This window comes from Macaca fascicularis, chromosome 7, assembly GCF_037993035.2.
Source record: "Macaca fascicularis isolate 582-1 chromosome 7, T2T-MFA8v1.1".
Taxonomy (NCBI): domain Eukaryota; kingdom Metazoa; phylum Chordata; class Mammalia; order Primates; family Cercopithecidae; genus Macaca; species Macaca fascicularis.
The window spans coordinates 92,432,680-92,447,580 of NC_088381.1; the positions used below are offsets into that span (position 1 = coordinate 92,432,680).

At 43.2% G+C, this 14,901-nt stretch overlaps 1 protein-coding gene across 1 annotated transcript; it reads right to left on the reverse strand.

Annotated features, from left to right (window-relative positions):
* Positions 1–588: 588 nt before the first annotated feature.
* Positions 589–3,828, reverse strand: GZMB (granzyme B). Its single transcript, XM_005560998.4, has 5 exons — positions 3,744–3,828; positions 2,557–2,704; positions 1,965–2,100; positions 1,491–1,751; positions 589–847 (listed from the first exon to the last, which is right to left on the reverse strand). Exons 1-5 carry the CDS (start codon positions 3,796–3,798, stop codon positions 704–706), a joined length of 744 nt encoding a protein of 247 aa, XP_005561055.3. The 5' UTR covers positions 3,799–3,828; the 3' UTR covers positions 589–703.
* Positions 3,829–14,901: the final 11,073 nt, after the last annotated feature.

Sequence of the window (14,901 nt, forward strand, 5' to 3'; positions counted from 1 at the left end):
TGAGATGAGCTGGCATCTCAGTGGCAAGGCCCTTATGGAACCACATGGGTCTCTGGGTATCTTAGGTGGGTAGATATGAGGAAGGGCCCAGATCAGGTCAGCGTGGACTGGAGAGGACAAAAGTTGGTGGATTCTGAGAACACTCAGCAGGGATGAAGAGAAGGGGCAGCCAAGAGGCTGGAGGACGAGTTGAGCTTTGAGCTCAGAGGAGGGTAGAGAAACTAAGCCCGGGGGAGAATGAGGAGCCCCAGTGGGGGATGAGGAGTTAGGTCCCATGGTATTATACCTTTTTTCTCTGTCATGTAACACTGGAGAAGGAGGTAAGAAGTTTTCGCTAAGCCCCAGGACCAAAGTGGTCCATGTTGTCTCCTGATGGTGCTCAGCTTCAGCCCTGGCAGAAGGGCAGGCCCTAGAGAAACTGGTGTGGATAGGAAAGAGCTGAATAGCAGCTTTGCGTGGGGGTTTGGGAAGGTGGCAAGGGGTGAGGGGAGAGGAGAAAGCAGAAGACAGCAAAATTGTGTCATTGGCCTGCATAGCACAGAACTGGTGCCTGAGAATGAGGGTCAATGAATAAACGAGAAACCAGCCTTTCCACTCAACCAAGAGGTATTTATTCAGTTGCTGGCACCTCTCCCAGTGTAAATCTGGACTCGGCTCTGAGAAGGTGGTTCATCACAGCGGGGGCTTAGTTTGCTTTCTGTAGTTAGTGGCGTTTCATGGTTTTCTTTATCCAGCGTACAAAGCTTGAGACTTTGGTGCAGACTCGTGGAGGCTTGCCATTTCTTTGTCCATAGGAGACAATGCCCTGGGCCACCTTGTTACACACAAGGGGGCCTCCAGAGTCCCCCTGTGAATAGAGAGTGGAAGGACTGAGCTGATGCTCCTCTGGGTCCTGCCCTCTCTGCCATCTCAAGCCCCCACTTAGAAAAGGCCAACTTGCACAGCGTGCATGTGGGAGATGAGAGGGCAGGGCAGGCTGCTGGTGGCCCCCAGCTGCCAAGCTCTGGCTCTGGAAATTGTTACTGCTTCACCTCATCCCAGCGGCCAGCCTCCGTCATCTCCCCCAGATCCTGAGATTGCAGGAATGTGGGACCGTTGGCTGTTTAAGGACCCAGAAGTGGGCAAGGAGGGCTGATATCCACCATGGAGGACCAGCCCATTAACCACGTTGGGTACTGACCTCTGAAGACACACCTGGTTATAATTACTGCATTCCCAGTGGGCACAGTTTCCTAATATCTGTGACCTGGAGTGGGTAGAGTGTTGCAAATTCATCCTTCCAAAGGAGCACCATCCACCATAAGCCTCCTTGTAAGTTTGCAGAGGCCCTAATTTCTCCCCAGCTCTGTCTAGTCCCCTTTTCTCTTTCCAGAGAGAAAGATCACAGTCTAGTGGGTGAAGGAGTCCCCCACTACTTAGGTCTGCAGGTCTCAGATCTTCCCCAAACATCTTTCTCCCCAGAGCCAATCCAGGTAGATGCATAGTCTCACCTTAAAGGAAGCCTTTTGAATCTCTGGGTCCCCCACGCACAACTCAACAGTACTGTCGTAATAACGGCCTAAGCGGGATTTGCACGTTTGATCTTCCTCCACTGTCAACTTCACCTCCTGCAGTGTGTGTGCGTATTTTCCATCGGGGGTCGTCTGTCCCCAGCCGGCCACATCGCACGCCTGCCCTGGCTTCACCTGGGCCTTGTTCCTAGGTAGCCTGAGGGGCTGCACAGCTGTGGTCCGCTTGGCCTTTCTCTCCAGCTGGTGGGGAAGAGGCAAGAAAGTTCAGGTCAGCCAATGAACTTCTGGGCCCTGACACAGTGATGGGACTATGCTGTCTTCTCTCTCCTCTGAGGCACAGGAATTAACCAAAAGGCCAGGATGGAAAGGAGGGAAGGGCCTGCATCACAGTGGGAGTGGAACCAACCGGACTTCTTGCTCAAGAAGAGCAAGAGTGGCAGGAGTGTGCCTCACCTGTAGTAGCATGATGTCGTTGGAAAAGTTCTCAGGATTATAGGCTGGGTGGGGGATGGCTCTTTTCACAGGGATAATCTGCTGGGTCCGCTCCTGTTCCTTGATATTGTGGGCCCCCAAGGTGACATTTATGGAGCTGCACAGAGAGCAGAGTGAGGATGGGGGCGGAGTCACAGAGGACACAGCCCAGAGACAGTGAAGAGCAGGTGACAGCTGGGGCAGGGCTGCAGCTGAGGGGAAATTAAGGGGACAGTCTGTCCCCAGGAATTGGAATTCTGGTAATTGCACCATGTTTCTCAGGGGTCGGTTCCCCCTTGAAACACCGGTGGAATTGCTTCAGTTTGTATTCTTATGCCAAAGTATGCCCCCGGTTCTAAATATGGCAGGGTTGGTCACTCTGCTGTTTCTTACTTCAGCAGCGCCTCTGGAACCAACCTTCCCCCCTCTCCACAAACTTACCTGCCCTTTTCTCACCCTCTAAGGAGCCCTCCTGGCATATGTGTTCCCAGGAGCCCAAGGAGCTCCTTGGGAAGAAGGCAGGGGTCTCTGTGGAGTGTTTCCGGGAAAGTATGGGCTGTTTTCTGCTCCTCACCTTCCCCAACAGTGAGCAGCTGTCAGCACGAAGTCCTCTCGTATCAGGAAGCCACCGCACCTCTTCAGAGACATCTGATCCCAGATCATAAGATAAGCCATGTAGGGGCGGGAGTGGGGCTTGGCCTCATGTCCCCCGATGATCTCCCCTGAAGGAAAAGTCTCTCTGCTTGTGTGCACCCACGGAATCTGCTGGGTGGGCACCTGCTTGATGGCTCCAGAATTCCTGGGCATTTGGGAACCTGGGATAGCCTGGAGTTGGGAGGGGCCTGGAGGAAGGGGTTTCAATTTCCTGCTCTGTAAAAGGGAAGAACAGCAGACTTTGGTCTGTAAATCTTTCTTCCATATGTAGTCGAAGGCAAGCATACCTGTCTTAGGGACAGTGAAATCCCAGAGGCTCCTGATCATTCCTTTCCTGACTTTGCTTTGTTTCAGGTGAGTTTCCAAGACCTACGAGTCCCATGGTTTCTAGGATAGTGCTGCTTTCTAATAGCCAGGGCATAAGTGGAGGGATCTAGATACTGTCATATGCTATTTCCTAGAGCCTGACATGTAGTGGGTGCCCAATAAATGTTCATGGCTGCATGATGGACTGGCTCCAGTTAGCCTCTGGATGAGGGCTGGCAGAGCAGTGCTGGTGGAATTCTAGAAAACGGAAGTTCAGGCTTGCCATAGTGCCTCATTCTTGGAAAGAGGGGAGCCACCAAAGGCCAGGGAAGAAAAGCAGAGTTGGAGAATGGGACTGAGCAAACACACTAACAGTGTTCTGAGGACAGTGATTGCACCAGTTCTGCTGTCAGCTGAGCTCTGGGTTTCTCTCCTAAGTAGACGGTGAGAGAAGGACCTGTGTTATCCCAGAAACAGAAGCCAGGCCTACTCTAGAATAATTTAATATTTCTCTTTTCTAGTTTCCCATCCTCTGCCATTTACTTCTAGGAAAGTCTCACTCTCCAGGTGACAAAGGTGGGCTCTGGAGAGGGGATAGTACCCACTGGCTCTTCTTGAGAACGGCCTTCTGCTCTGCCATTCCTGCTGATAGCTTATCCAGCATCACACCTGGGGGGTCTTGGTACAATGGGAGCTGGAGTTCAGAACATTCCTGGTAGATAGATGGATCAGGAATGTGGAGAAAGGGCAGGAGACCTATGGGATGGGGTTGGGCCCCCGAGGGTGGAGACGATCACTCACCTGCATCTGTCCTGCGCAGCAGGAGGAAGGCCAGCAGGAGCAGGATTGGTTGCATGTTCTCAGAAAGGCTGTCCTGGTTGGAGCTGCTGTTGTTTCCTCCTTGCTCTCTTTTAGCTCTTGGGAGAGGAAAGAGGTGGAGCAGGCTCAGTGACTTCATGTTCCCCTCTGGTTTTGTGGTGTCTCATCACAGATTTTCTGTGAATGCTGCCCACCCCCACTGCTTCTGCCTGATGACGTCCTCTGGGTGCTTGTGTGAAAATCATGCAGTGACCACATCAGCACCCACAGCTGATGACTCAGAGTAGACTACCTATTCAGCCCAGAGCAGGAACCCAAGCATATGAAGTGAACTGTAGGATATGGTATCAGCCAGTAGAGGTACTGAAGCACCAGAAACCTGAGTTCCCAGTGATAGAACCCCAATGCCTCAAGGCCATGCTGCTAAATCCATCAGGATAGTTTCTTTAGCAGTTTGTGCTGGAACCAAGCATGTTGGAGATGTGTCTCCTTCCCTTAGAGAGCTGACCGTCTGGTTGAAGAGACAAATGCCAGGAGCCAGAGTACAGTTTGGGGAGGGCCATGGTAGAGCAATACACAAGGTAGTAACAAAGTATGGCCACCATCTACTAGACCCATCTAGCAACCCATTTATTATCATAGCTTCCTTTCTAGGGAATTTCTAACATCCTTTATTTAGTTACAAATATTTAGTGTGAGAGTTCACCTCTTTTCTGAACGCTTTCAATAAAAGTCCTGTACTTGACATTTTATTGGGCTAGATTAACAAATTGCTAGGAGTTGAATCCACTTTGGGTAGGCTGGGGTCAGTCCACTCAAGCCACTAGAACCAAGAATGAGAAAGGGCTGGTTCTCTAAAGGACGTTTGTAATGCTAAACTGCTGATACCATGTGAAGTGAGGAAGCATGCCAGGCAGCCAAAGATAAGTAGTTGTCTTTTTTAGTATTCTGTCTCCTGTCCAGAGAGCCACACTTCTTACATAGCAGGCTCAGCACATAATAGGCACACAGTAAACATTTGCTAAACAAACTACACTAATGCTATCGTTATGATGGATGTGAAAGATGGTTGTTTCTAAACAGCCTGTGCCCAATTCTATTAAAAAAAAACTAAATCTCTCTACGTGGTTTGATTATTGTGATTTGTTTCCATCTTTGTATTTTCTGTATTTTACAATTTTTCTATGAAGAATGGTATATCTCAAAAATAGAATTCCAGTGTAAATGTCTTCCTTGTCAATAGCAAGCCAACTACATTTATCAGACTTCTGTTTTTTGAACCTAGCTTGCCCCATAGTAGATGTTTTAAAAATATTTTTTTCTGATTATAGTCATAACATATGTTTATTAAGAAAATTTGGAAAGTAGGAAGGGAAAATATCACTTATTAATCTGTCTCCCACAGACTGACTGTTACCATAAGCAGTGTGTTTTAAATACTTGGGATCACATTGTACAGACAATGCAGTTTATTTTATCCTTGCTTAACCCTACAAATTAAGCATTTCTAAAATTATTCTACTAATAATTGTAGAAATCTATTAGTTAATACAACTATAGTCTTTCTTTCCTAGGCATTAAAAAATTTAACATGCAAGTAATTTTTAAATAATTTGAGCAAAGAGAAAATAATTAAAGTTACCTAATTTCTCATAATTCACTGATAACCATCTTTAATGTCTTGAAGTATGCTCTAGCACATTTTTTCTCATGTAATATCTGTCTTTTTTAAAATTAAAAGGGGATTATGCTAAACATAAGTTTGTGACCCATTTAAAAAATTGAGGTAAAATTCACATAACCTACAATTAACCATTTTAAAATATTCAATTCAGTGACATTTAGCACATTCAAAATCTGCAGCCACCACCTCTGGATATTTCATATAAACGGAATCACACAATACATGACCTGTTATGGCTGACTACATTCACTTGTAATAATGTTTTTGAGATTCATACAAGCTGTAGCACATGCCAGTACTCGTTCTTTTTAATGGCAAAATAATGTTCCCATTATGTTTATACCACAAGTTATTTGTTCATCTGTCAACGGACATTTGGATTGTTTCCATCTTTTGGCTATTGTAGCTAATGCAGCAATAAACATTTGTGTACAAATTTCTGCGTGAAAAATATGTGTTCAGTTCTTTTGAATATATACCTAAAAGTGGAATTTCTGAGTTATGTAATAATCTTATTTTTAATTTTTTGAGGAACCACCAGACTGTTTTCCACAGTGGTTGTACCCTTTTATACTCCTATCAGCAACATAGGAAAGTTCCTATTTCTCTGCATCCTTGCTGACACTTGTTATTTTAAAATGACTATCTTCATTCTAATGGGTGTAAAGTAGTATGCCACGTGGTTTTGATTTACATTTCCTTTATGACTAATGATGTTGAGCATCATTTCATGTGTTTGCTGGTCATTCGAGTATCTTCTTTGGGGAAATGTTGATTCAACTCCTTTGCCCATTCTTAAAATTGCATTGTTTTTGTTTTCATTGTTGAGTTGGAAGAGTTCGTTATATATTCTGGATACTAAGTCCTTATCAGATATGTGGCTTGTAAATATTTTCTCCCATTCTGCAGATTGTGTTTTCATTTTCTTGATATTGTCATTTCATGTGCAAATTTAAAGAAATTTATGAATTCAAATTTATCAATTTTATCTTTTGTTCTTGTGCTTTTGGTGTCAAATCTAAGAATCCATTGACGAATCAGAAACCTTGAAGACTACTCCTGATTTCTTCTAATAATTTTATGGTTTTGGCCCTTATATTTAGAGTTGATTTATTTTAATTATTGTATGTGACATGAGGTAGGAGTCCACTAGACTATTTTGCATGTGGCTATCCAAATTGTTCTAGCACCATTTGTTGAAGATATTATTCTTTCCCCACTGAATGTTCAAGACCCCCTTGACAATCCTTATCAAAATCAAATGGTCATAAGTGTTGAATTTATTTCTGGACTCTGAATCTATTCCATTGATCCATATGTCTATCCTTATGCCTTTGCCATGCTGTTTTAATTACTGTAGCTTGTAGTAAGTTTTGAAATTGAGAAGTGTAAGTACTCCAACTTTGTTTTTCTATTTCAATAATGGTTTAGCTTTTTCGGATCCTATGGAATTACATATGAATTTTAGGATTGGCTTTCCATTTCAGCAAAGAAGACCATTTTAAATTTTGACAGAGATTGCACTGAATCTCTGATTGCTTTGGGAAGTATTGCCATTTAACAATATGAAGTATCCCTATCCGTGAACATGGGACATCTTTCCATTTAATCAGCAATTATTTGTGGTTTCTAGTGTACAATTCTTTCACTTCCTTGGTTAAATTTAGTCCCATGTATTTTATTCTTTGGGATGTTATTATACATGAAATTGTTTTCTTAGTTTCTTTTTTTAATTGTTCATTGTGGGTTTGTGTATAGAAACACAACTGATTTTGTACCCTGAAATTTGTTGAATTTGCTTATTAACTCTACTAGTTTTTGTGTAGATTATTTGGGATTTTCTTTATGTACAGTCATGTCATCTGCAAATAGAAATAGTTTTACTTCTTCCTTCATAATTGGATACCTTTTATTTCATTTTCTTACTTAATTACTCTGTTTAGGAATTCCAGTGCAATATTGAATAGCAGTGATGGAAGTGAGAATCTGGTTGGATTTTCTATTTCTTTTTGAGTTTTTTTTTGGCAGTTTCTGTGTTTCTAGTAATTTGTCCATTTCATCTAGACTATCTAATTTGTTGGTGTACAAATGTAGATAGTATTCTTGTATAGTCCTTTTAATTTCTCTAAGTTTGGTAGTAATGTCTCCACTTTTATTTCTAATTTTAGTAATATAAGTCTTCTCCAAACTTCACCATCTCCTATATTTTTCAGGGCCCTGGGGAGAAAAATTAAGGAGGGACTGAAGAATAAAAGTCTTTTGTCTATATCTCTGATGTTAGATTCTGAATCTGTCAGAAGAGAGAGGTACCTCAGTGGCTACCATATGGTGATGAAAAAGTTTATTCAGATTACACACTCTCTTCGCTTTTATTCCTTATTTCCTGATGTTCTTTCTTAATCTGTAGAAGAATGTCATGCCTTGTTCATGAAAGGAAATACTCTTGGGTATTAGCCTTTCACTGAACCACAGCTAGTCCCTTTTGGAAGTGGCCAAGGCCAATCCTTATAGGTAAATAAGAACAGCACAATGACATGACATTCCCACACTCATACATAACATTTGATTCTGATGTTGTGGCCTGATTTCCCTGAGCTTGATCATTCTTTTAAGTCTTTTACAGGCATAAAGAGCCAGAAGTTGGCCCCAGATTTCATTTGACCATGAGACTCAGCTATGTTGTAGAGAATAAATTCTGTTTTTCTTTCTTTCTTTCTTTTTTTTTTTTTGAGATGGCATCTCGCTCTGTCACCCAGGCTGGAGTGCATTGGTCCGATTTTGGCTCACTGCAGCCTCCACTTCCTGGGCTCAAGCGATTTCGTGCCTCAGCCTCCAGAGTAGCTGGGATTACAGGTGTGTACCACCATGCCTAACTAGTTTTCGTACTTTTAGCAGAGACAGGATTTCACCATGTTGCCCAGACTGGTCTTGAACTCCTGGCCTCAAGTGATCTACCCACTTTGGCCTCCTGAAGTACTGGTATTGCGTGGGACTGCATCACACTTGTCCTGTAGAGAAGAAATTCTTGTCTCAGTTAAAAGTTATCTCTGCATTTCTATTAGAATAGGATGCTAGTCAGAATTTCTGGGATATGTACATAAAATAAAAAATAATTTGATATAAAAAAATCTGTCAGCAAAGAAGAACTTAGGTAACTTATTAGAGTGGAGAATGTGGTATTTCCATTTTGCCTCTGTGGTAGTAAGGATTGGGAAGAGGGCAGAGATGGGAAGAGAAAATTGTTTCTAGGACAGACATACATCTATTATTTTTCTGGAGTTTGAGTATCCACTAGAACACCCTTTAATTTTTCCTTATTGCCTATTCTTATCATTGCCCAGCCACCATCACAAACAAAAAAGGATGGAGAAGAACAAGGTCGGGATGTTGGGTTGGGGATAATTCAGTAAAACTCTGGAGTGGGTAAATGTCTGGTGTGGATGAAAAGAGGCCTATGGAAGAAGGGGGAGTAGAAGTGGGTTTGAGTGGAACAGTGTGCCCACCACCACCAAACCGGGAGCAACTGTGACAGTACAGACTCACAAAAGTAAGTTGGCGTGGACTGCACTTCTGGGTGGGAGCAAGTTGAAAGACAGCAATATTCTGGGCTGTGATGTCACTTTTGATGTGACCTTGGGTCATTCTCAAGACCCCCCCCCACATCCCCCTAACCTGGGGGTTTTTATGTTCCCAGGGTCTTTGCCCACCAGGGCCACTGCCCTTTCCCAAAGCATCTTGTTTCCACAGAGTCTGAAGTTCACACCCTAATGTTCTGGAGTGATGGACTCTGTCTTAAGTATCCTGTTTACAGCCTCATGCTGTGCATTTTTTTTTTTTTTTACCATGTCTGCATGGGATATGGCAAAGGGTTTGGTCTAGTGTAGGTAAAAAGAATGCTGCAGAATCATTCGCTAGAACCTTTAGCATATGATTGCAAAGTTGGTGGGTCTTTCTCTTTTTCTCTCTATCTCAAAGTTCAGGGCAAGTATAATAATAAGTTATTGTGTTTGGAAACAAATTCATGCTTAAGCATTCTTATGTTATATCCCCTATCTGTTCTCCAGTTGTGGTATGACATCTACTTGTGGACACACTCTGCTTTCTGGTTTTTCTGTTTCTGATTAGAAACTCAAGAACAATACGAGAAACATACCTGAAAACAGCGGAAGATCTGGATCATTCCAGCCAGCACTTCAAAGTCTGCCAATGGGAAATCAAGTCTTGTAGAAACCTACAGGGCCTCTCAGAGCATTTTACCAGTGGAACTGTGGCAGGGTGACTGATTGCGGAACCAATGACTACATTATTCTCTCTGTATTCTCTATGCTGAATCATTTGCCAGAACTTCCAATATATGATTGCAAAACTAGACTTTTTTTTTTAAAATGTTATCTTGTCTCAGATTTCTAAGCCTGAAAGATTGAGGCTGTTACTGAAAGATGCTTAATTAACCAAGGCATTGAGTTCCAATCATGAGGCTTTGAGGAGTTTGATATCTAGATCCTTTTGGCATCATATGCTAAGACTGGCTGTGAGGCTATGAGAATCTTAAATACCTGCACACTGTTCATAAGTGGTACTCTAAAACTCCTGAGGAAATAACGGAGACTGGAATTAGTGGGATTAGCTTGTGTCCTTTGGCTTAGCCTCTTTCTCTCCAGAAATTTCACTTTTGGCTCAGTCCTCACAGGGAAAAAAGTCTTGTCCAAAGATGGTGTCTACCCTGGGCTCCACTGTGTATCCCAGAGGAAAGTGTCTTTAGTGTGGAATGGACTTCCAGTTGACTCATGTTGGGAAAAGGTGAGCTGGGGCACAGGCATCTCATACCTAGCTTCAAATAATCTGAGGCTCTCATTTGGTAGCAGAATTAGTTGTTTTGAGCATGACTCTGGTGAAGGAGAAATCAAGGAAGAGGGAAAGAAAGGACATTAATATGAATCCCTATCTTCTTGTGTTACAAAGCATATAAAAGGGGGTTTATATATGTTATCTCATATTCTGTACATGCCGTATGGCAGTTAACCTTGATCACATTTTAAAATGAAAGACTCAGAGATATTAAGTGATGTGCTCCAGGTCACATGGTCACATGGTTACAAAAAGTATGGTGCACACACACACAGACACTACATGTGTGGAAAGCTGCAAACTTTCCTCTCTATCAGTCTTAGCAGTGGGGAAGCTACTTCTAAGTTGGCAATTTCAACTCAGCAAAGCAAAGTGCCCTCACAGTTAGAGTTCTCGTGGGAATGGCTGTTCCGGTGAGCCCAAGTGCTTTCTCTTCAGGGAGTTGTTGCAACAGTGGCTGGAAAACATGTTAGGGCAACTGGGAAGTTATCATGAGCATGCACATAAGATCTTTTAAGACCTCTTGCAGCTGTGAGCATTTGTCTCTCAGCTGGAAGATATCTGATCTGGGATTCGATTGCCAATTTCTGGGCCTTTTACCATCATGTATCAAAAGAGGATATTGACTACAATAGAGGTTTTAAAATGTTTTTAACTATAGAATCCTTTCTTCAAATGGATTATGTATGTGTTAGGGTAGCTTTTAGAAATCGTATGTCTATATTTATCTATATTCTGTATACCTAAACCTAAACCTGTATCTCTATCTTTACATAAGTATTTACACATAGATCTACTTAAATATACATAATTATCTATATTCATTTTATATATAATTACAAACACACAACACATGGGTATATGTGTGTGACATGTATACGCATGTTCATATATATGTGTATGTGTTTGTCTGTTTAGTTGTTATATATATTTTTTTGTTTTGATAGCTTCATTTCCTTTTCCAAGCATGATCTTGGTACATTTATCTCAGGAGTATTTTCAGCACTTGAACAGAAGGTGTGAAGTCAACTACTCTCCCCTTATTATGCAAGTGGCCAAGATAATTAAGATATTCTGCTTGAGATTTTGAAATTACCTGGCACGTATTTCATGCAAACTTGAAGATAACTGGAGGGAATAAGAGAACATGAAGTGTCATGATAGATATGATAAAGAACCAAATAGACCTTCCAAAAATAAAAAGTGAAATAAAATTAAACACTAAATGAATAGGTTTTCTTGCAGATTGAAGACCAACAGAAAAGAGAATTATCAACTGAAAGAACAATCAGAATAAATTATTAGAGTACAACACACAGGAAACAAAACTAGTCCAGTAACTAAAAACTACTAAAGGAAAATGAACACTTTTTTTTTTTTTTTTTTTTTTTTTTTTGGGACCGAGTCTCGCTCTGTCACCCAGGCTGGAGTGCAGTGGCCGGATCTCAGCTCACTGCAAGCTCCGCCTCCCGGGTTCACGCCATTCTCCTGCCTCAGCCTCCCGAGTAGCTGGGACTACAGGCGCCCGCCACCTCGCCCGGCTAGTTTTTGTATTTTTAGTAGAGACGGGGTTTCACTGTGTTAGTCAGGAGGGTCTCGATCTCCTGACCTCGTGATCCGCCCGTCTCGGCCTCCCAAAGTGCTGGGATTACAGGCTTGAGCCACCGCGCCCGGCCGAAAATGAACACTTTTTATATAGGATGATAATCACAATTCCTATTGGCATTCAAAAAAACAGTATAGAATTAAAATGCAAAAATGTTAGGAGATGATAAATGAGGTTAAAAGTCCTAAGTTTCTTGTATTTTCAGGGAGGAGGGTAAACTGTGGATGAAATTTAGTTTTGATAGGTTTAACAAAATATGCTGTAATTTTGCCTTTTATTTTTAGTTTACATGTAATTAATTGTACATATTTATGGGATACAGAGTGATATTTCAAATACATGTACACAATGTGTAATGATAAAATCAGGGTAACTAGCATATCCGTCACCTGAAACATTTATTTTTTTTTTGTGTTGTGAACCTTCAACATCCTCTTTTCTAGTTCTTTGAAAATATACTATAAATTATTGTTGCCTATATTCACTCTACAGGGTATAGAGCAGTAGAACTCATTCCTCTTATCTAACGGTAACTTGTATCCATTAGCCAACCTCTCCTTCCCTTCCTCCATCCCTTTCCCAGCTTCTAATAATTCTACTCTCTACTTCCATAATTCTACTCTCTACTTCTATGATCTCACTTTTTTTTTTTGAGATGGAGTCTCACTCTGTTGCCAGGTTGGAGTGCAATGGTGTTATCTAGGCTCACTGCAACCTCCACCTCCCTGCAACCTCCGCCTCCCAGGTTCAAGCGATTCTCCTGCCTCAGCCTCCTGAATAGCTGAGATTACAGGCGCCCACCAGAGCAGCCGGCTAATTTTTGTATTTTTAGTAGAGACAGGGTTTAACCATGTTGGCCAGGCTGGTTTTGAACTCCTGACCTCAGGTGATCCACCCGCCTTGGCCTCCCAAAGTGCTGGGATTACAGGCATAAGCCACCGCGCCCGGCCTATGACCTGTTTTTTTTTTAGCTTCTATATATGAGTTAGAAAGTGGTATTTATGTTTCTGTGCCTGAATTATTTCACTTAGAATAATGACCTCCAGTTCCATCCATGTTGCTGCAAATGACAGGATTTTCTTCTTTTCATGGCTGAATAGTACTCCATTCTGTCTATATACTACATTTTCTTTAGCCATTCATCTGTTGATAGTCACTTAAATGATTTCATATTTTGGCTATTGTGAATAGTGCTGTGATAGTTTTCTTTTCCAAGGTGGTAGATTGAAGTCATTGTTACCATGCTTTTCCTATTTGGAAAGACAAAATAGTGTGTAGAGATTCATGCTGTGAACTTTTTTTCCAGGAAGCAACACAGGAGCTTAAGAGGAAAATTGAAAGAAACCACAGTCCCTTTGAAAGAAGTAGCAAACTGCAGCTTACACTATAAGCCAGGCAGAAAACTCTGAGTCCTCAGACTGTGAAAGGAAGAGAAACTGCCTCTGGGATATGCACTCCCACTGGGGAACCTGGCAATCCAGGCCATGGGGAAGACCTTAATCAGTGCTGGAGCTGACTTAATGAGCTGAGGGGAGTATATGAGAAGGAGCAGCTTCAGGATGTGCTTTGCTTGCACTTCCAGACTCTACTGGGGACGGAGGGAAGCCATTCTTGATCCTGCCTCACAGAGGACCATGCAGAAGTCTGCCAGTTAGCTCAGCTGGTGGTCACGGGCTGAGAGAAGTGAGAAGCTCCCAACTGAGATTCACAATGTAATCTCTAGCAGGGATGAACCTCCTTGACCAGAACTGAGGGGCAGGTGGGAAGTGTGCTGTGCCCACAAGTGTAGGAGCTGGGTGCCCCTGATTTGCTAGCAGACCAGGAGGGGCATGGCCTGAGCAGTTTTTGTCTTGGCAGCCAGAGAAGGCTTATGGCCTGGATAGTTTTGAGCTCTGAGCGCAGCCTGCTTGCAACCTAGCTAGCCACTGCTAGTGGAACACTGTGGGTCTGGAACCTGTCTTGCCAACTGCATAGGAGCTGAGTGGGGCTTATTGCCACCTGTACTCCCCACTTCCTGTGTGGGCTCTTCTGTGCAGCAGGGACAACTGCACTCCTCCCTGGAACATTACCCCAGCGTCCAGAGAACTGCCCTCTGATCCCCACGGGGGCCACTGGTTGCACCTGCATGTGGATAGCCAGAGCGCGAACTTGCCTGACTCAGCACCGACCCGGGTTGCCTTTTTACCCACCCTGGTAGCTTAACACAAAGGACAGAAACTTCTGGGAGCTTTGTGGACCTGCCCATTGCTTGAGACACCAGAGTACCTCCCCTGGTCACATAAGCCAAGCACAAATTCCACCATTACTACTGCAGTCAGTGCTCTTTTGCACCAACTGCTCCTCCTGGCTATAGGCTAATCAACATAGTCCATTACAACATCTGCAGGCAGAATAACACAATACCGGGAAGGAGAAAACTTTTGCATGACTACAGCTACCACCATTGCCTGCATCACTCTGGCTAACCAGAAGGTCTTGAGTCTGTTCATGTGACCAGCTCATTACTACTACAACTGAAATTAGAGAAAGCCAACACACTAAGGCTATTTGTAACCAAAGAATCTCACAGAGTTTACATTACTTCTCTGCCAGCCCCATCAGACTTGGTGCTGGTACCCACTGCTAGGAGACTTGAGGATAAGTCACATCAATGAATCCTTTGCAGACATTCCCTAGCACCAGCCTGGAATGTAGCAGCCCCACTGGGTGGCCAGATCCAGAGCAGCAGCAGCTGGCATTCAGGGACTCCTACTTCTAGGGTAAGCAGGAGTGTACCACATCAAGGGAGCACCCTGTGGGACAAAGGAATTCAGACTGCAGGCCTTGAGTCTCAGAACTCTACACTTGTGGGAAGTTTCTTTAAGCAGAGGCACAGGTGCAGTGCTGGGCTCAGTGGGGAAAGTCTGTGGCTCTACCACAACAGTCAGGCAGCCCTGGTGCTTGCAAAGGGTCTTGGAGAAGAGAACTTCTCCCCCTCATGCACCACTGCTGACACAGCTGGG

Coding starts and splice junctions, on each gene's coding strand:
- GZMB (XM_005560998.4), bottom strand. CDS start 3,798: ATGCAACCAATCCTGCTCCTGCTGGCCTTCCTCCTGCTGCGCAGGACA. Junction 2,705..3,743: donor GCTGCGCAGGACAGATGCAG/GTGAGTGATCGT, acceptor CTTTTCCTTCAG/GGGAGATCATCGGGGGACAT. Junction 848..1,490: donor TTCAAAAGGCTTCCTTTAAG/GTGAGACTATGC, acceptor CTCTATTCACAG/GGGGACTCTGGAGGCCCCCT.